We start from the raw sequence: 22,265 nt of genomic DNA, 5'->3' as shown, positions 1-22,265 counted from the left end.
TTTATATAAATATATATTCTACATAGATCATTTCCTTTAAGGTTTCCACATTTTTAGAAAGAACTCAGCTAGTGCATGGTCTTTGGTTCAGATCTCAGCCCAACTATGTTATCTAACATGGTATCAAAGTCAACGTTTGGCTTAGAGGAAGTACAGCATCAATGGGAGTATGATGTAATAAGAAGTGTGAAGATAAACACACTCCTAGAGAGAAATCCAGGAAAAGACAGATAATCGAAGTGGCAAATGGGCTATCATATTCCTAGGTCTGAATTCCAATATGAATCAGAAGTAGCGTTTGTTGGAAGAGAGAAGTGCGTGGCTCAAGGAGAGGTTTGGCGGCTTTAGATTCGATTAAATTAATATATGCTTGTAACCACAGTAAGGAAAAAAATCCCCTTCAAATAAATGATGACATGTGAGCCCCACAATCTATAGAAGTTGATTGATAGGTTATGAGATAAACTCATACTCTCAGTAAATCATTTTGGAATTTTGACAATGGTATTCTATGAATTACTAATATATAAAAATAACAAATCAGAAAAACTATACAATCATCTTGCCGAAGAAAGCTCAATGGCCTCCTGGTTATATGTAGAATCCTCAGTCCACTGAAATCTTCGAGGCAATACTGTGTATTCTTGCCAGCGAGTCACTTCAAGTTGCTGCCATTCCTCCCAGCGCTCTGCCAGGCCTTCTCCTTCCAACATTCGTACAACTTCTGTCATCTTGGGCCGGTCCTCAGGTGAGGTTTGTGTGCATAATAATGCGACTTGGATTACTGCTTCAACTTCTTTTGGATCATAGTTCTGCTTCAGATTTCTGTCTAAAATAACATCCAGCCTCTTCTCTCTTTGCAACTTTTTGACCTGTCCACAACAATGCCCTTTAAACAGTATTTTGTGATTTCATAAAAGACCTATGAAATGTGATTGACAATGTAATTACAATCTAACCATGTAAGATGATTTGAATTTCAACGCTACTAAACTCTTAATTCTTTTAGATCCCTCTGTAACCTGGAAATGGCTGCCTCATGTAAACAGACAGCATATCCTGTGACAGCTGTTTCAGAAGCGAAGTTGCAGTCGCCATTCCAAATGATCACTACAACTCAGTCTTAAAAAAGGGCACAATAGGAATGCTAACACACCGAAAAATCAATAATATAAAAATTCAAGCATACTGTGCTTTTTAGAACATAAAACGATAACCATCTTCAATAATGTCAACCATCCTTTATCTTGAATGAGTTGTAAAGGATGACTTGAGATTCATCAATTATAACTAGTCATGGCCGTGGCCCATAATTAACAGAAATGACTGAAGTTCTTAAAATGCTATCCATCTTTCCCTGATGTCTGCATTTTTCCTGTTCATGTGAAATCTATCATCAAGGTATCATTTCAGCTAAGAGAAGACCAGAAGATAAGAGCTGCTATTTCTAAACAAAACCAGGCGTGCTTTCCTAAATCTTGGAAGTGATTTTCAGGGAAACTACTCATGACATTCAACATCAGTCTATCAGGTCTCACTCTCAAATAGGTCATTGAAATAGACTAATTTTCATTGGACTACCATTTTGTTTTATACTGATTTCCAATTTGTTGTGGAGCTTGTCTGAAGAAACACATTACGGATAATCCAAAATAAGATTAACAATTTAACACATCATATTAAACTTTAAAAATTGAAATCATGCATGACAAATATACAAGGATTATATTCCCCTAAGCACATTAAGTTGCAATGATGATGTTTCTTACATGATCAAGTAGTAACACATCATCTTCTTCTTCAAGGCGCGAAAAGTCTATAGCACGCTGTCCTGTGACAAGTTCCAAAAGCATAATGCCATACCCAAATACATCTGTCTTCTCTGATGACTTTCCAGTTGATAAGTACTCTGGAGCAATGTGACCCATGGTCCCACGAACTTGTGTCGTAACATGAGTTTTTTTAGTATCAACCAGCTTTGCTAGTCCAAAATCACCAACTACTGCTTCAAAGTCTTCATCTAGCAAAATGTTGGCAGCCTTTAAATCTCGGTGAATAATCTTTGGATTGCAATGCTCGTGAAGGTACTCCAAACCACGTGCTGCACCAAAAGCTACATGTTTCCGAGTGGGCCAGTCCAGTCCCTTCTCCCCAGGTTTAAGCTCTGAATTTACATGATAGATATCACCTTAGAATAAGTCATTTGTAAATTCAAGCTGCAGAATTATTTAGCAATAAACTTACAGATAGAGCAAACTGCATGCACACGCACAGGCATTCAAACAATGCAAGTTGCAGAATTATTTAGCAATAATTACAGATAGAGCAAGGATTGTGCAATAGCTTTGTAGCAATAATAACTCACAGCAGGAGAAACAATAAAATTTTAGAATGTCATAATAGAAATATAAAATCGAAATCTCATACTGGTCTGGCGAAAGCCAGAGAACGGGCTATAAGGAAATCCTGAAAGAAAGGAGGAATTCACAGACAAGAACACAATAATACAGATGTTCACTCTAGGCATTACAGTCAATGAGATGTATATCATAGAAACATCATTAGCTGTTTATTTTATTCTACGAAGCCATTTAATATGATTGCAGAAGAAATGATCCTACGAAGAAGAATCACAAATGACCTTCCCCAAAGTCAAGACCACATTAGAATAATGCAAGAGAATTTAAATATTCTGGCATAAAATAAAGAGAGCAATAAAGTGCCCTGCATTTTAAAATTACTTCTACTGCACACAGTTAATTTAGAATAACATCTAAGAAAAAAATTATGGTTGAAAGGTAAGCATTATTGAGTTGGATAGGAAGGTTACTTAAACATCTAGACAACATGTTCTACGTGAAAACTAATGCAAACCCTAAGTTTAAGGGAATGCATAAAAAATCCTTCACGGTAATGTCTTCCTTAAAAGACAAGCATTGCCTGCACAAACATCAATGTATTTCCAACAAAAAGGTGGTTATACTGAAAAATTCCAGAGAATGCAAGCTTGAGTTAAACAGTTTGAGATACTAAGAAATTTCTTCTCCAAAAAATTGGATAGAGCTGAAACCTGGAAGCTTCCCTTTGCATTAATGACCAAGGAGCATCTGGGCCCATAAACATCCCTGTATCACCCAAAAAATATGTACTAGTAGCATTTAATTTCTTGAAATTTTTGTGCACGTTTGTAATAAAACTGAAATGCTCCCCCTTGCATTTGGCGATTTGAAGCTGGCCACAATTGCTTACAACTAATGAAATTAATAAGGGTAGTGAATTACACATTGACTTTGGCATATTCACAAATGGTAGGCCAAATAAATTGTTGAACTTTAAACAAACAGGGAATGGACCATTGCAGTCTTTATTCACTTTAGTGCCAAATATGACAGCCGTTACAACTCAGGTTTAGCTTGCAAATGTTGGCCATTGGCAGTTTCAAAGTGGATGCAGCACTAATATTAATTGTTAAACTGTTACATCTTCTTGAAACCTAGCTGCAGCTGTCACTCGCTGATGCCAGCAGTTACAAACCATAAAAAAAGTTGTTACACATGAATGACTCACTGTCACATAGGCCACAACAGTTACCTATATACCCCCACTTGAGATTTATGCACACAAAACCTATATAGGGATGACTAGATAAGCAGAAAAGGGGAGAGGACAAAGTGCAAGATAGAGAGAAGTATAGTTCTGTGTGGAGCAGTGTTGAACATGGACAGAAACAGAGTTTATTAGATGATTTCCTGATTTACAGATAAGTTATAGCAAGCCACCAAGCTGAGAAAGCCTAAGTCAGAAGGGCGGTCTTTATAATAACATCTCTAATTTAGTGGCTGAATATAGCCCATTATAATTTGGAAGTATCTAATTTTCAAGGGATTGTAGTAGACTTTTCTGAACAACTAAAATCCATATATTTTGATGTGTTTTTTCATTTCTGTTCACACTAAAATTATTCTCCTAATTGTTGAACATTAATTGTCATCATAACATTAAATAACATTTATCACATCATTCATTAATTAATAATTTATTACCATTAATCACTTATAGTTTATCATTTATTTATTATTAATTAATAATTTAATTATTACCATTTACCACATCATTTAATTATTTATCATTTATCATCAATTATCATTTAATAATTTATTAATCATTCATAACTATTTAGCATTTTTCATATTTTATCCATTTGTTAAAATAAAAAAAGAATTTTGAGAGCTAATCATTCATTTTTTGAATAAAAAATTCATAATTCACCTCACAAGTTATTCTTCAAATTAGCATCTTCCTCATCGAAAAATGCATTAAATAAAAATAGATCCATAAATATCTCGTCACTAGTTAACTGTCTTTAAATAGAAAATTCTTCTTTTCATTTATCCATTTATTAAATTAAATATTTCATTATTATCCTCCTGAAAGTTCAAAATGGCAAATTTTCAATTTCTCTCAAGTTGACTCCACAATCAGTTCAGTTAACTCAGGTTTTCAATCGTATCCTCATCCTTCCATATGATTTTTCCTAATCAAATCTATAAATAACCTCATTCCTTCATCATTTTCATACCTCAATTCTTTATGCAAATCCATTCTATTGAAATCCATTATCAATTAAAAACAGTGTTATGTTGTTAAGTTGCATCCACATTCCTAAATGACCAAGCCTACAGCAAGCTTGATTCGAGGTTTACACAAAGTTGGAATATTGTCTTTGTTTCTATTGTTTTAAGTGTTCTATTTCCTTAAATCCAATTTCATGCTTACCGTTTCCATTTTGCAATTTATTACTCGTTGGGCACCTGGGTCTTGACTACATCAAGTGAGTATCAAAGCTAGTTAGCTCACTAAGCTGTTGAGATTTCTAAAGTAATTGTCTTGGAGAAGCTCTAGATTTTTGTTTTAGATGTGTGGAATCTTTGCAACTATATAGAATTGGAGTAGGAGGCACAACACACAAAGGAAGATCAAGAGGTCAAATAAATGTCGATAAAGTAGAGATGCTAAGAGCAATAAATCCTGATCCTTCAAAGCACCGATCTGGTCTAAAAGCATACTTCTTTTGATCCCTTGGTGACTGATCTGTACACAAAAGGCTGTTTGAAGGTTAATGGTTAATAATGTTTTGATAATCTTGTAGCAACGAAAAGAGCTTAGGTGAATGGAACAAGACTCTTGAAGATTTCTTTAACTTGATGCAAATACAACCTTTTCTTTGATAATGAAAGATTGGCATGAAGATTGACTGAGTTAAAGAAGATTGGTAAACAGTGAGCTGGAAATGGTGATCCTGAGAGCTACTTCCTTTGCTCCAAGTTAAAGTTAAAGTGAAAGTGTGAATTTCGCTCCTCACCCTTCCAAAGGTACAGGAGCGAATTTTCTTAGAACACCTTCTTGCTCCTTACTTGGATCCAAACTCACGCTTTCAGGGCTTGATTGAAAGAAAGTTAGAGTTATTTGTGCCTTTAGAAGTGAATTCAAACCAAGTTGAATGATGAAGTATGGAGAATTTGAACAATATTGTCAATTTCGCTCCTGACCCTTCCAAAGGTACAAGAGCGAATTTTTCTTAGAACCCTCCATTGCTTCTAAGTTGGATCAAAACCTTGCTCCTATGGCGTGATTGAAGAGGAAATAATGTATGCATGCCTTGAAAGTGAATTGAAACAAGTTTGAATAGCAAAACATGAGGAATTTGAGCCAAGAAGCAAAATTCGCTCCTGACCCTTCCAAAGGTACAGGAGCAAAATCCTTAAAAGGCCTAATTTCTCACCAAACGCATTGAATGGACATCACTTGAGCAATAATGGAAGCTAATCCAATTAATTATGATGGAAGAAGCATTCAAAAGTTGAGTTCAAGGTGAAGTAATAAAGAATGGTGAACGAATTGAATGAAAGAAGAATTTCGCTCCTAACCCTTCCAAAGGTACAAGAGCGAAATCCTTAGAAAGGCCTAATTTCTCACCAAAAGCATTGAATGGACATCACTTTGAACAATAATGGAAGCTAATCCACTTGATTATGATGGAAGAAGCATTCAAAAGTTGAGTTCAAGGTGAAGTAATAAAGAATGGTGAACAAATTGAATGAAAAGAAGAATTTTGCTCCTGACCCTTCCAAAGGTACAAGAGCGAAATCCTCAAAAGGCCTTAATTGCTCACTCAAACAATTAAATGGATCCTATCATGAGCTAGGTTGAGGGCAAATGGACTTGATCGAGGTGGAAGAAGGACCCAAAAGCTAAGTTTAAGAGCAAAGTTGAAGGAATATGAAGTGTTAGAATCAAAAAGAAGAATTTTGCTCCTGACCCTTCCAAAGGTACAGGAGCAAAATCCTTGAAAGGACCTCCTATCTCACCTAAAGCACTAAGAGGATCTTGTTTTAAGCAAAGTTGGGAGCAAATTGACTTGAGCACGATGAGAAGAGAATCTGGAAAATCAAGTCTAAGGCAAAGTGAAAAGAATTGAGCAAAGAGAGGAATTTCGCTCCTGACCCTTCCAAAGGTACAGGAGCGAATTATCCTAAGGGTCCTGTCCCTCTCTAAGGTACCAGAGCGAAATTGTTTTCAAGGACATGTACCTCTTGAAGGTACAAGAGCGAAGTTTGTTGAGAGTAAAGTGCTTTGTGATAAACCGAAAAGATCAAGAGAAGACTAAGTGCAAGTCAACCTAGAAACATTTGATGCATTAATAAACCAATCTCACTTTGGTGGCAAAAGAAAATTCAAATTTTCAAATAGAAGTCGGCCAGCTGAAGGGAAATACAATTGATTTATTCATCCAAACAAAGTCAGCTTTCATCAAAGAGGTGCATTCTCCCATAAAGGCGCCTATATAAGGGAGGTTGATTCTTAAATTATTCATCATTCATTTCAAACATTCTTCTTCAAGGAGCGAACCTAAAGCAGATTTAAGAAGAGAATTTCAAGTACTGAAAGTGAATTCCAAATCTTATGAAGGTGAGATAATAATCTTCACTAGACATATTTCAAGCCTAGACCTGGTTAAATGAGAGCGAACTTGAAGAGTGAAATCCTTCAGCAATTAAGAAGCAAATTCCAAATTTGTCAACAATCTTCACAAGCCGAATTCAACAAGAGCAAATTTGAGGTGCTACTGAATTCATCAAGGCGAATTTCAAAAGAAGATTTCATTAGACAGATTGGTAATTGAGGAGGCAAATTTCAGGTCTTATAGAGGCAGGTCAAGACAAAATCAACACTTTTAATCTCAGACCTGATTCTCTAAAGGGCAAGTTTGAAGATCAGTGATCCTCCTAAGAAGATTTTTTTTATATACTCAAAGCAGATCAGTCACTTTAAGGGGCGGACTACAACCTAACAGCAGCAAAATTCAACAAAGGAAGGACTGAATTCATCATAGCAAGAGAAAATTTGCTCAAGCAAAAGGACAATCTCCCCTAAACCTGCACCTATCAGACCTGCAAATCACATAAAACCAGAGATTATATCAAATTAAGAGATTGTATAAGCTATATATCATATGTGTTTGATGTTCATTTGTTTGTTTTGCAGCAGGAAAAGAAAGAGATCAGAAGGACCAGGTTGGAGGGAGATCAGAACGAGGACCTCAAGAAGAATATTTCAACATCAAGGTGAAAGGAAGACCTCTTCAAGAGGATCTCATAGGCAAACACAAGGGAGTCAAGGAAAGGTACACCATTCATCAAGTATATCAAGGACGAAGGAGGATCAACCAAGGTCAATGCAAGGGTACGTTGAAGAAGCAGATAGTTTCAAAAGAGTTAATCAAAGTCCTCTTCTCATCATCATCACTTTGAGTATCAAGAGATATTGCTCAGCGTTCCTTAACCAAGCACAAGTGCCAAACAAGGTGGCATCCCAATCACTATTCCTTCAGTCAGAAAGGTCCACATCAACATGCCCAGATTCGGTGAACCATGCTCATGCATGAAGGCACAAACTCCGATGTACCTACCCTTGTTTCCTATTGGTTCTCATGCATTGAATGTAATTTTCTCATTGGCTAAAGGAGTTTGTTGTAACAAACCCTAATTAGGGTTTTCATCTTGTAATCCTAGCCATTGATTGTAAATCAATCCGAGCCATTGAAATGTAAAGAGCTCTCTATATAAGGCTCTGACTCTTCATTTGTAAAGGTTAATAGTTGGTTAATAGTTAATAGTGAATAGCTAATAGCAGTAGTTAATAGATAGTCTAAAAAGAATAGAATAGCAATTAGAGTAGAGTAGGAGGAGAAGGCAAGAGATTGTTGCCCAAAATTATAAATAAACTTCATTTTTCATTGAAGTTATGGTGAAATGTGTTGTTTCTTGCAATACGCATGGTTTCTTGTTGGATCTTCATGTTAAATGGTAAATAATTAGATTGAATGGAGAAAATTGTTGAATGCACTCGTGTGGAATCCGCCTAGTCCATACAACTAGCCTCTTACTGATTGTAAGTGCGCCCTGCGTGGTCAACTGGCATTGAATGAGCTTAACTTCAAATTGTTATGCGTCCATTGTTTATGCATTAACTTGAATGGTGATGTGTTTGATGGTGATGATTTGAACATCTTTAAAACGTCCTTAGAAGATTGCACTGAGCTGGTGTCGAATTGTTCGATCTGATGGTGAGACCTAGCCCAGTAGGACTCCACCTAGTCATTCATCTATCTTCTTGCATTCTAGGTCTTGGAGTAGACTTCTTGAACCCTCAATCTTTTGCCATTTATTTATCTCCCAGTGAGTAGTTAGGACTCAAGTTCCAACTAATCAAGCATTCAGGCATTCGAATGTAAGTCCCCTTGTGAATCCAGCAAAATCACATCACACCAACAGAGCTTATCCACACGTAGAGACCCTACATATAAGAACCTTGGAGTTATTTCAATTGATCCTTAGGCAAATCTTCAGAATTCGAATAAGTTTGTTCAAGAGAGGATAAGATACTTATGGTATTTTATTTTGTGTTCGCATTTGCATAAAAGACACATCAACAGGTTGTCAAGAACCCAAAGAGGTAATGATTCCATTTATTTTGTTGTAGATAGATTTTCCAAAATGGCACATTTTATTCCATCTAATAAGTCAAGTGATGCCACCCATGTTGCCACATTATTCTTTAGGAAGGTAGTTAGATTCCATGGATTACCAAAAATTATGGTCTTGGATAGAGATACTAGATTTGTGAATTACTTTTGACATCCTCTATGGAAGAAATTAGAACCAAATTGAATTTCAATTCAGTCTATCATCCCCATATTGATGAGCAAATGGAAATTGTCAACACAAGTCTAGGTAATCTATTGAAATGTTTGGTTTGGGAGCACTCAATGGGATTTGATTTTTGGAACAGACAAAATTTGCTTATGATAACTCATTTAACAAGAGCACAACCAAAAGCCCTTTCCAAATTGTGTATTGGTAAAACCCAAGGAGAGTAGATGACTTGAGAAATACTATTTATTTGGGTAGGAAAAGTGTTGAAGTGAACAATTTCGCTAGTTATATAGATCAGTTGCACCAAGAAGTTAAGAAGAACTTACAGAAGAATTCCATGAAGTATAAGCAGTATGCAGATCTCAAGAGAAGGAAGCAAAAATTTCAAATTGGAGACTTGGTTTTGGCTCATTTGCAAAAGGAGAGATTTCCCCCAGGAAGCTACAATAAGCTGAAATGGAAGAAAATTGGACCATGTAAAGTCTTACAAAAGTTCACATCAAATGCTTACTAGATACAGCTTCTTTAAGGTATAAACATTTCACCCATTTTGAATATTACTGATTTGTACCATTATCATGAAGGACCGACTAGCGAAGAAGAAGGGGCACTTTCTAATTTGAAAAGGAAGAATGGGTACAAGTTTGCAACAATTGCTAGAAACAGGACAAGATGACATAGAGGCCATTCTTGATTTCTATGTGATCAAGAAGACCAAGAGATAGAAATACAAAGAATAATTGGTTAAACTGAAGAATAGAACAGTAGAGGAAGCAACATGGATTAGTGAATCTAAGGTTGCTAGAAATGGAGTTCAAATTCTCAGATTTTGAAATGTTCACTAGTCTCAAGCTCATGGAAAATCTCAGTTACCTAGCATGTCTGATGTGGGAACATCCAAGCCCACAAACAATTTTGTACCACCCAAAACACATGTAGTGGTAGTATTTTGATTTCTTGAAGTTTTTGGGTATGCTTGCTATAAAAGTGAAACACTCCCACTTTCACTTGGTGATTGAAGTTGGCAACAATTGTTTAGAACTGGTGAAATTAATAAGGGTGACAACTTACACATTAACTTTAGTATATTCCAAGAGAAAAGGCCGAATTAATTGTTGAAGGTCGAATAAATAGGGAATGGACCTTTACAGTCATATTCACTTTAGTGCCTTTTGTTACAGTAATTACAACTCAGATTTATGATGCAGTAAGACTGGCTGCCAGCTATTACAAAGTGGGTGCAGAACTCATAGTAATTGTTAAATTGTTACACCTTCTTGAAAACATGGCTGCAGCGGTTACAAACCATAAAAGAGACATTGCATATGGATGACTCAATGTCACATGGGCCGCAGCAGTTATGTATATACCCCGCTTGAGACTACACACACAAAACCTATATAGGGATGCCTCTATAAGCAAAAAGGGGAGAGGACGAATTGCAAAACAGAGGGAAGTATAGTTCTGTGGAGTGCAGTGTAGACAAGGATAGAAATGGAGTATATTACTGATTTCCGATTTACAGTTAAGCTATAGCAGGCCACCAGGCTGAGAAAATCTGAGTTAAGAGGCAAGTCTCTGTACAAGCTAAAAGCTCTAATTAGTAATTTTCAAGTGTTTGTAATAGACTTTTCTGAACAACTAAAATCCAAATATTTTTGGTGTGTGTTTTTATTTCAATTTTGCAATTCATTACTTGTATGGTTGGCTGCAATGTTGAAATATGTAGCTAGAATCGGATTCTAGTTTAAGTTATTTATGTAATCATGGACGGCAGCATGTAACTTGTGTAACTTGTAAAGCAATTAGGTCTGACCCTAAATGGGCAAACCCCTTGTGCAATTATGTAACTTGTAATTAGGGCCGACCTATATGTAACTTGTAATTAAAGGTCTGATCCTATTCTTGGTGCCAAAACTACAAGGCCAACTATGATCTATTGGAGGCATTAATTCATATATATAAGATGATTTGTGATCATTCTACAATCAATATACAATCAGCGAATTACCTATCTCAGCAATCAGCAAATCACCAAGGGTTCCTAAAGCTGTTTAAAGGCTGGCGAACTTGTATTCCAAACTGAGCGAACATCCTTCAGTGCTGCCGAATGAAGTTACAGTGACAGCGATCTGCATTTGAAGGATTGTCAAGGTCATAGCATTTCAGATAAGTCTGCCCTAGCATGGGAATGTGTATTGCGTTTATTGTTTTATGTTCTTTGTTATCAGTCTGATCATAAAATCAACATGCAAGACCTTGGCTACCTTTCAATGGGCACCCAGGTGTTAACTGTGTCAATTAGGGACAGTCATGTCATCAGATTGGTTAAAAAAAATCAATTTGAAAAGTTAGCAATTCCCCTACTAACACATTCAAATAACTTGAGTAGGCCTAATGCTACAGTTGTGAATACTTCATAAAAGAGAAACAAGTTAAACTGTTAAAGCATTCAGGGGAATAGGATTGTACATCTTGTTGAATGATATTATACAAGGTAAGTGGAAAAGAAAAAAAAATATTGTGGGCTTCCACAAGGGTTCTCTTACTCCAAATTGGTGTCTTCCTTGGTAGTGACCTAAAAACAACCATCATCCTTTACCTTTACCATTTAACATAAACATTAAGTACAAATAAACTAGATGATATCTCCAACATTCAAATAAACTTTTTGCCATTATAAAGAAAAATACCTACAAAGCAAAACTGATTATAAAGCCAATTTAGAATGGAAACCTCCATTAGCAGCCACAACCAAATTCATTCTATAAGGTATGAAGAGTTTTGTTGGAGAAATATACCACATTAACCCATAATAATGAGCCTACTAAAAAGCCTCAATCACAAAGAGGACTCGTTTAAGCCTCAATCACAAAGAGGACTTGTTTGTAGTAGAGCAAGCCAACATTTAGATGGGAGAGCACCAAAGTGTGGCTTAAGGGTAGGTGTTGAAGAAATGAGTCACACCTGAACCATAATAAGGAGCCGACCAAAAGTCCCTAGTCACAAAGTAGACTAGTAGCTCAATGTTTAATCAAAAAAGCATGGTATATGTAAACCCTATATTTTCAGCTTCAATGGCAGCGCCCAGATTTCCCATAAAAAACATTTTCATCTATAGCTGTCTTCCTTTGCTTCTAGGAAAAAATATATGGGGTTTTTCTTTTTTTATTTACTTTGGTAAAAATAAATGTGTACTATAGTTTGCAGCCTGTGAAACTATACAAACAAATGGAATCATCGATAAGGAGACCAAGCCCTCCCTCACTAGTGTGACCATTGGAGTAGGGTACAGCGCAACAGGGTGCTGCCCTCACCCCTCCTTAAACCTTTGCAGAGTTTTACAGGCATTAGTGGCACCCAACTGGAATGATGTGTCCAAAAATGATTTAGTTTTATTTTTAATTTTCTCTATTTGTGCCCATTTTTAACAGATTTGGCCCTTTGGGCACACATGGTTGAAGATTAGAAGTGATACATTGATTATAGGGGCAGTCATGTACATAGAATTTACCTAAAAGATTGAATGTTTATTTCATGCCAAATCAAAGACAGGGAAGGAAATTTTACAGTACATTCAATGGCGCCAGCATTTGAGAAAATTAACTGAAAAAGCATGATCTATGTAGAGTTCCAAAAAACCTATAACCTCAGCATCTCACTAGGAAGGTGTACAAATCCAAGCCATGAGAAATATATGTAACTCTTTATATTTGGTTCCACAATCTAAAAAGGAACAATAATTTTGACGGATAAGAAATTCATCAGACAATCAGCTAAGGTGCAGAGATAAATTTACATCACCAATTTAGATTAGAATTGGAAATTACATAAGTAACAACAGAGGTGAACATAAACTCACCACGTAGACGGTATGCAACACTGAGGTTTTGCATGAAAGGATAAACAAGAAGCCTTTCAGAAGAAGCAATACAAAATCCTATCAATCTTAGAAGGTTACGGTGAACTGCCACGCTAATCATCTCAACTTCCCGCAAAAATGCAGCTTCTCCACCAGGGCTGTTATAGTCAGTCAATCGTTTAATTGCAACCTTGGTGTTATCTCCAAGTACTCCTTTATATACTTTACCGAAACCTCCCTGTCCAAGCACATTCTTCTCACTAAAATCATCTGTTGCAAGCTGCAATTCACGCCATGAAAACCTCTTCAACTGCCCAAAAGAAATCTTTCTGTCATCCTCACCTGCATGCATGAATATTTAAATAAATGTAGGATACTTGGGATTTGAAGGGGAGAAAATGATATTCATGAGACAAAAAAAACATGCAAGAGATCAAGTCATGCTACGACTTTAAAATAAAAATCGTTGCCAAGTTTTTCACTGATTTTTTATTGAAAAGCACTTACTTATTGTCAAAGGCCCAAATCTCTCTCTCTATACATGCACACACATATAAATGTATGTGTGTGTATGTATATATTTCAATCTGTCTTCCTATCTATATTATATACACACATACATACACATGTGTTTATGTATATATTTTGATCTATGTCTCTATCTATATTATATATTATCTAGATGGTGCATTAAGAATATTTGATTTACTAATTTTGCAGAGATAGTATAAAGCGGATGCTATACACAGCACAATCCTTTCCAGAATGCCAAATCATTGTAATCTCTTTCCTTCCCTGCTCACCCGCCCCTCGTTCCTTTATTTGACTATCTTATCTCCTAGATGCAAAGAATTTCTGATTTTCCATTTTATGCATATATTAGTTATTCTATCCATTCACACATAGAGCTATACACACACAGAGATCAAGAGAGAGAAAGAGAGAGACCAGAAACATCAACAAAAATCTCTTTCCTGTAGCGCAACCACCAACACTTCCACAAAAGGAAGATAAAGCATGTCAAAACTACAACTGTCCCTCCAATACTTCCAATCAGGACTCCAACTATTGATTTGGAACCACCTGCCAATTAAAATAGGATTAGATTCACAGACCAGAGTCCAGAAGCGAAAAGAATGACAAATCACACGACACTACATGGTGGAAGCTAGTAGAAACCTGAATTTGAATTGAGAGTAGAAGCACATGGGTGCTGTAAATTTGAACCACAATTAAGTTTATTACCCGAGAAACTGCCAACATGACAACTCTAAAAAAAGTTAATTGCTACTCAAAGTTTTATGTCATAATTTAAAAAAGTTATTCAGCTGAAAAAAATGATTTCTTGAGCAGTTTCTTAACTTGTATTCAGGTCTTTGAAATAGGGCTTCTGGGATTTGTCCAGTGAGATCATTAAAAGACAAGTCCCTAAACATCACACGTGTCCCAATGTCAATTGATAAGATATAAGGGAGCCACAAACATCCATACATCGAACTTCAAATAAGGTTTTAGTAAACACAACTTATTTGAAACAACCGAATGCCAAAAATAAAATATATGTTCACTAAAATACTGTAAACTCTTACACTTCTATCAAAGTTGAAATCTTTGTTATTGAAGATGGTATCTCTCCTGTGAGATTGTTGTTTTTTAGCACTCTGACATTTAGCAAAGACACACAAAATTAAAAATAAGATTAAAATATCAAGCGTAAAATGTGAACCATAAGTAATGTGTAAGAGAATACATAACAAGGGATGTGAAATTACTGCAATCTTCAACAATTTCCATAACATCTTCAAAGAGTTAGCTAAACTCAATGCTATACCATAATCAACAGGGTAGAGTAAAAAAATTGATGGTTAATTTTGTAGAGATGCCAATAATCATTTCCTTACAAGTACTGAAGATAAGACAGCCGACCCAATGAGCTAGGGATATCTCCAGTGAAATCATTGTTTGACAGATTCAAATTTTGTAGATTTGTCATGTTACCAAGTTCTGGTGGTAGGCTACCAGATATGTGATTATCCTCTAGTCCTCTGCAATCATGTGAAACAGAATTAAGTTTGTATTTCATTGGCAAGATTTCTTCTGTTTCTGTAAACATTTTCAAGGTCAAAAGTACGTTTTTTATAACAACAATGTTGAATGATATATTATGCAGAATTTAACAGTCCAGAAATTAAATGAATATAGACATAAATATCAGATATAATGCACCGACATAAAAGGTAATCTATTGCATGAAAACTGATGATTGATATGAGAGTAAGGTCTACATATAAAATGTCATCAAAGGATATCTTCAAGAGTAGCACTGTGCTGAAACACCTTAAAGGTACTTTTTTCATGACTAAGTCTTCAATTAACAATAATGAATAATCAAATACTGCCTTACCAAAGTTAGCCAATGTCTTTAAAAAACCATATAAATAAAAGAAATAGCCCAGCCCAAATAATAATATAGTAATGAAGCCTTATCAGCCTAACACCATCCCACTGAAAAGAATAGTAAGTCTATTAACTGGTTTTACTCTTCATATAAGGCAAATCTTCTGGATCAAGTTATATGTTGAGTGATGGCTGCTGCATTATATGCTCACTGCTGATCATCCTTTCATACGGATCCTGCTATGGTGTTTTGTTCCTCAGTATGGCTGGAAACTGATTCTTAGGGATGAGAATGAGAAGCGGCCTCATACCATGTTGAATGCCTTATAATTCTGGAAGCTTAAAAATACCATGGAAGGGTTGCTCACTAGCAAACACCTCATCTACAAGTTGAGGTACCGTCCTCCTGTCATTTTCTTGTTGACTTCAACACCCTTTTGTTTTTTATTTAATTCTATGTTTTCCTTTGTAATATTTTCCTTGAGCTAACAGGTTATTTTCCAAAATTCAGATTTGATGATTTTTTTTCTGTTTCTTCTTTAGTAACTCTGTATATGAACTAGAGCCCATTTGAAGTAAGTAGGAGGGTCCTTGACCAACTCTTTCATCTGCAAGACGACCAAGCTAGTCTCTTAGCAGGATTAAGAATGAACAGGTGCTTCAATCTCATACATGATCTCCAAAGAATTCCAGAGAGTAGAAGATTCTACTTGTACATATCCTTAAACCTTGCAGCCTTCTCAATTTTTTCACAAATTAAGTCTCCAATAATATGTTTAATAATTTTAGTTTGGAATCTCAACCCCTTCCATCCTGAGAGCGAACTTATTCAATTTGTGAGCCTCTTACCACATTCTCATTTTGCAAATGCATTTTTTGATGCTCCACCTTAAAACCCAGATATTCTTCAACCACCTCCTCAATATGAAATTCCATTGATGGTTACCTTGAGTGTGTCTGCCATGTAGGACTGCAATCTCCTTAGTTTTCCAACCCTACTATCTTCTTTTTTGTTATACAATAATACTAAAGTGTCTTCAGTGAGTTTCCACTGACTCGCTTTGTACATTTAAGGCACATTACTCACCCTCTCAAAACTCCTCTGCACAACCCTCAGCAAAATTGGGAAATATAAGGTGGTTGAAAACTTGAAACAGTTCCAACACCTCTAGTCTGAAACCTTTACATGTGTTCCTTCATTTTCTCATTTATAAAATATACTAATTAAAGAATGTACCTTTTACAATGTCAAACAGAATTTCTCACAGGGACAATTCTGTGTTTCTATTTGCATAGGTCAGCAAGCTAACAAAAATTCAGTTACAGGGTTAATATTCCATCATGATTATATATTGTATCCACTACATTATTTTTCCATCCAAACCCATTGTATTCTTTTGAACAATGCATGCACCTGCATTTTGGAGATCAAAAGCCCTATGTAGCACAACTGGAGAAACTCACTTCCTTTATCCAGACATTGACACCAAATTCCTATCAGGTTTGAATTGTCTACAAGTTGCAGTAGAAATTTGAATTTCCCATCCAATCACAGTGCAGCGATATTCACTGGCCCAAATGCTTTAAGTTTAGCTTCTTCAATTTTGCAAATAAGACACAATTCAACATATCCATCCACATGGTTAACAGCTAAGTTGAGTCCTCGTATTGTCATTCCACCATTTTGTTTTCTCACTACCCCTTGTTGGATCTTCCAGCTTCTTACTTCTTTGAGCATCTTGTCAAGTTTGCTTCAACCTTCACCTTGGGCAACATGGTTAACCATTGTAAAAAATTTCCTTGGTTCTACATATTGACTGGGTTAGGGTGTGTTCATTAAGGCAAACCTAGTAAATGTCTGAATTTTGATGAAGGGTAGTGCAGTGCTTTTATCATGTCTGGTGTGCCAGATGTCCATTGCATATAAATGTTCCTTAAGAATCTGTACATACTAGCAAAATTTCCTTATATAAATAGTTGGGCTATACTTCTTCAGTATTTCCATTTACTTCAGTATTTTCATTTTCAATTTACTTCAGTACTTCCATTTACTTCAGTATTTCCATTTTCAATTTCAATTCAATTCAAGGGTTAATTCCAAACCCGGGGTTTGACTTGGCAAACCCCTATAAACAACACCATATCCCTTCTTTCTATGTGCAGGTGACAAATTCAGAAGCAACGAATGAAGATTCTGGCAAAGAATACGACAACAATTAGATTCATCTTTTGCAGGAGCAAAAAGCAGAGGACCAAGTTGCCTAGAGCATCCTGTTCCCACAAATTTTCGACAAAATTCCGGGAACCGATTCTAAGCAATGTTTTGATTCTGAAAATTTTCCTATTTGTCCGCATTTGATAGCTGGAGGACTAGGACACCCAGAGCATTCTAGTCTTGTACTTTTGGGCCGAACTTCCAGACACAAGTGCCCCTTTGTTCCTTTTGCTCAGATTTAACTCCATGTCTGCATATTGCATTTGTAGCTAATTGTTAATGTCATTTTACATCAATTTTGCATCATTTACCCTAGATCTAGCATTCAAATTACATCCTTTCAATTACATTTTCAACTCAATCAAAAGGGATAGAATTCAATCTGCATTCAAACCTCTTCCTAATAGAATTGAGGTTGAATCTATTGAGTTCATTCTCCTTTTAATGTAATGTGTATGAAATAGGTTATTTACATAGCTAAACTTGTGAGCTCCTATTCCCATACCTTACTTCTTGCTTGACCATTAAGCAACACTAATGAGGAAATTACCTCTGCTCTTCCTGTTCATGTAGTGCATCACAAATCTGCTTCATGTTTTTTAGAAGTTAGGCATTTTTTTGTGTTTAAACTGGCCATATCAAAAATGAAATATCATTTGTGAAGTTAAGGTAATGGATATGGCGAATGCATTATCTAATGTAAATGGTAATGATGAAATCAAGCAGTTTACTACTGATACTTTAATCTCAATAGTTCTTCAAGGTTTTTAGTCATCACAAGCAGCAATAGCAATGACTATTACCAGTGGGTTGAGAGGAAGGGAAAAAGATGAGAGCATCCTTTTCCAATGTAATTTTGATGTATACCTTTGGAAGATCAGATTGCCTGATTTTGTCTTCTTATGCATCTTAATGTTGTAGCCAGCATGTTCTTCTTTATATGATACAAAATTTTACCCTTGTTCCAGAAAAAAAAGGCTGACAAAAAAGTCATTTTTTTTAGTAGTGCATAAAGATATACAACTACAGAGTTCCAAGTTTCAGCTACTTTAGAAGTGGCCCAAAAGAGTTTCAAACTAGGAATGCAGAATGTCCTTGTGATGAAAATGTAACATGCCTTAAACATACTCTCCTCTGAAAATGATGAATTAGTTATAATTACTGTCAGTCTGTCACATTCCCTTGGTGCTTGAATAGCAATGCCCTCATGTCAAACCTTTAATCTTTCTTGTGTTTAACTTTCTGCTGCAGATTTGAGGAAAGATTATTGAGTAAGAGGAAAAATGATATTTTCAAGTTTCCTTGACACCATGTAGAAATAGATGAGATAGAAAGTACATTTGTATCATTGACAATATTATTCAGAACTTGTTGTCCACAGATTACATGTGGCTTCCGATGGGTAAGTTGAACTTCTGTTGAAAATCATAAGGATTAACAAATAAAATGATCAAACAGGTAAGGAGAAAATCCTTTTTTATATGAATCTTGTCAAGTCTCCAAGTTGACAATTAAGCTAATATTGATAAGGAGGCACTTAACCAGAATATTAATAATTTTTGTTGGTTTTTGAGGGAAGGTTTCTGGCCTGTTCATAGCAGTACCTTGCCCTTTTTTGACATCAATAGGAATTACAATGGTTTGGCATAGAGAAGTCTTTTCCAACATCGCATGTAGTACACTCATCTTCAATGTTCTCTTAGTAAAGAAACAAGCTAAATAATAAAGGATATCTGTTAGATGAAATTCTAACCATAATTCACTTAGTATAAGAAAATGAAGGTTTGGAGGAAAAACGTACAGGATATTGAGGTACGTCAGCTCGCCAATACGAGGGGATAAGGTACCTGAAAATCCCATAGATTCCAAGTGCCTACATATGTAATTGTATTTTAGTCCTTTGAAATCATGGTTTACAACCAATTATCAGCACAAGATTTTGCAGCATGCATGTATTATGAGTGATAGAAACCTAAGAGGAGATGAAATCTTATAAAGTAAAATAAAGGACTGGAAAAAATCCCTCAACACCAAGCCTAACAATGAAGACATAAACTTAAAAGGAAACACTCACACAGCTGTAACATGTCCTCCACTGCAGGTGATGTGAGACCAACTAGTGCAGGGTTCCACTAAATTTGGATCCCAAGTTCCAAGTAAGTCTGTAGATTCCTTTAGTCCTGCTTTGAGTTCAAGTAATGCTTGACCTGGCAAACATGACAATGACATATGAAAGCCATTACTATCAACTAATCCAATAAGATGTTCCCCAAACCAGATTGCACATTTATTGCAGAAAACTGCTCATGCACGAATCACATTACATAAATGACCTGCACATTTTCTTTGTTCTTCTCAGGTGGAGGATGGGGGCAGACGATAGAACTAAAATACATGTAGAAAATTAGAAGGCATAGACAATCATCTGTGATTAACAGTCTAGAGAATTTCATTGTGTTGGACTCCTAAGCTAAGTAAACTCATCAAATAATATTTAAAAAAATATGTTACACTAAAACGTGATGTTCCCTCATGTAATAAAAGATGTAATTCTTCAAACAAATAAATAAAATCAAGGTGCTGAAGCAGGTCCATGCTTCTATACAGAGACAATCATGCTAGAAGTTGGGCATAACATTTCCGTCATTTCGTATCATTGATATATTATTTATAATTATTAGCTCTTAACAAGTATAATAGACACAATATTGTAGCAACATTCTTGGTTATAACTTAATTTTCCTTGATTAAGATATGTATAAATTGGGGAATCAAGAAGTTGATGAAAACCTCACACTAATGACACATTGGCATGACAAGTTAATGAACTAGATGAACACATTTTATGTATAAAGTGATATGTTGTCAAGTCAGTGAAACACTCACACTAATGACATATTGACTTGCCAAGGTAGAGAACTAGATGAACAGATTTTTATGTATATTACTATATAGTGACAATTGACAAATCATCAAGTTAATGAAACATTTACGAGTGCACTTAGTGAATTAGATGAACACATCAGTACAAATAAGTATATAATGCATAATTTTAATTAGTCTTATGCATAGATACAGGTGAGTGGTTGCTCCAAGACGATTCTATATGATATCCCCAATTCAATTTTTTCATTTATGGTCAGGGTAAGACAGATTATTTGAGCAATATCTCGCTGGCATCTATTTCTCTAGTTGTCTTTAGGCATTTGTAAATGCTATTCAAATTTATATTCAAATCTAAGTTGTAGGATTTTTTGTATTCTTTTACTGTTATTGACTGTTGCTTTTATGTTTCAGATTGCTGTGGACAACATTGATTAATTTCTATATCATCTACAGCACTTCACACAGCATCTACTTATATGTGATGCCCACCGATCAAGGCATGCCTTGACCGGACATATCTCTTGACATGTCTTGATCAGTTCATAGGCATCGCTTCAATGAAGCGCTTTACCGATAACTATTGGGTTTAAAGCAAGTGCTATATAATGTTTAATAACCGATACCAATTCGGTTCACGTTAAGTGCAATTAACAATATCAAACGATAACAGATCAATTCATGACAAATCTTATTACATTAACAACCCATAACTAATCGGTTCATGACAAATGCAATTATATTAACAACCGATAGCAAATCGGTATGATGAGATTAATACGATAACTATTTATAGTTATCATATGATAACATCAATCGATGCTATCATATGATAACTATGATAGTTATCATAAATTCGATCTGTTCTATTGCAATCACAGCATATGAAATATGGTCATGGCACGATCGATTAATGATGTTCACATATTGAACTGTGCAATCCGATGTTTGGATTGTGGAATGCATATAATCATGAAGTCTACCATTAGCTTGTAGTTATATCGATAAGGTAGATGATTGAATGAGAGATAAATGAAGTCTCTCATTCAATCATTTATCTTACCGAAGCTACTTAGTTTCAACAGCATTAAACATCCATGTTTTAGTGATTTATAATTGAAGTTACTACTTTTAATGAGATGAAGAAAGATAGAAATTATATTAATGTCCACGAATGACCAAGAACAGATCAAAGAGGCTTAAATGTAGATAAGTACAATAGAAAGAACTGGGGAAAAGGGGCCATAGACTCGAAGCAAATACAATAAAACAAGAAAACAAAGAAGTACACAAGTTAGGGTTAACCCACAAACTAGTGCAAGTATAAATTATAGTATGAGAGGAGACCTGCAAAGCAATGGAGTTAAATGAAGACCACCCAGGTAGGGAACCAAAAACCTTAAGTTCAGGTAGTTTGAGACATGTTGGAGAAGTAAACAATATTAGCATAGACCGGTACAGAAGTACCAATGCAGAGTATGAAAATGCTCGTCAAGGAAAATCTAGGGCTAAGGTGGTTGGGCTAGACAATCCCCAAAGACTGTCAATTATACATAGAACCTCTGCTAACATTCAGAGCAGAAGAATTGGTAGTGGATAGAGAAGAAATTGGTAATGTGAGGCTGCCCCTAAGATCTATGCTCTGAAAGAGAGGTATTAGAGGGTTCCCAACATTGAGAAGAGACATAGTAGA

At 35.5% G+C, this 22,265-nt stretch overlaps 1 protein-coding gene across 4 annotated transcripts in view; it reads right to left on the bottom strand.

Moving 5' to 3' along the window:
- Window positions 1–382: 382 nt before the first annotated feature.
- Window positions 383–22,265, bottom strand: part of LOC131048331 (LRR receptor kinase SERK2) — an 84,325-nt gene continuing 62,442 nt past the window's right edge. For 2 of the 4 annotated variants that reach the window (XM_057982244.1, XM_057982246.2), the window contains exons 3-12: window positions 19,764–19,896; window positions 19,491–19,562; window positions 14,979–15,122; window positions 14,667–14,738; window positions 14,440–14,505; window positions 14,257–14,330; window positions 14,026–14,160; window positions 13,078–13,419; window positions 1,770–2,164; window positions 383–872 (exon numbers count right to left, since the gene is read on the bottom strand). In XM_057982244.1, the coding sequence (XP_057838227.1) occupies window positions 558–872; window positions 1,770–2,164; window positions 13,078–13,419; window positions 14,026–14,160; window positions 14,257–14,330; window positions 14,440–14,505; window positions 14,667–14,738; window positions 14,979–15,122; window positions 19,491–19,562; window positions 19,764–19,896 (1,748 nt within the window). In that variant the 3' untranslated portion in view covers window positions 383–557. The remainder of the gene's footprint in view (window positions 873–1,769; window positions 2,165–13,077; window positions 13,420–14,025; window positions 14,161–14,256; window positions 14,331–14,439; window positions 14,506–14,666; window positions 14,739–14,978; window positions 15,123–19,490; window positions 19,563–19,763; window positions 19,897–22,265) is intronic. The other 2 variants (XM_057982245.1, XM_057982247.2) reach the window with 2 other exon arrangements.

Source organism: Cryptomeria japonica, chromosome 8 (assembly GCF_030272615.1).
Source record: "Cryptomeria japonica chromosome 8, Sugi_1.0, whole genome shotgun sequence".
NCBI classification, from domain to species: Eukaryota; Viridiplantae; Streptophyta; class Pinopsida; order Cupressales; family Cupressaceae; genus Cryptomeria; species Cryptomeria japonica.
This window is presented reverse-complemented; position numbering and strand designations above follow the sequence as displayed.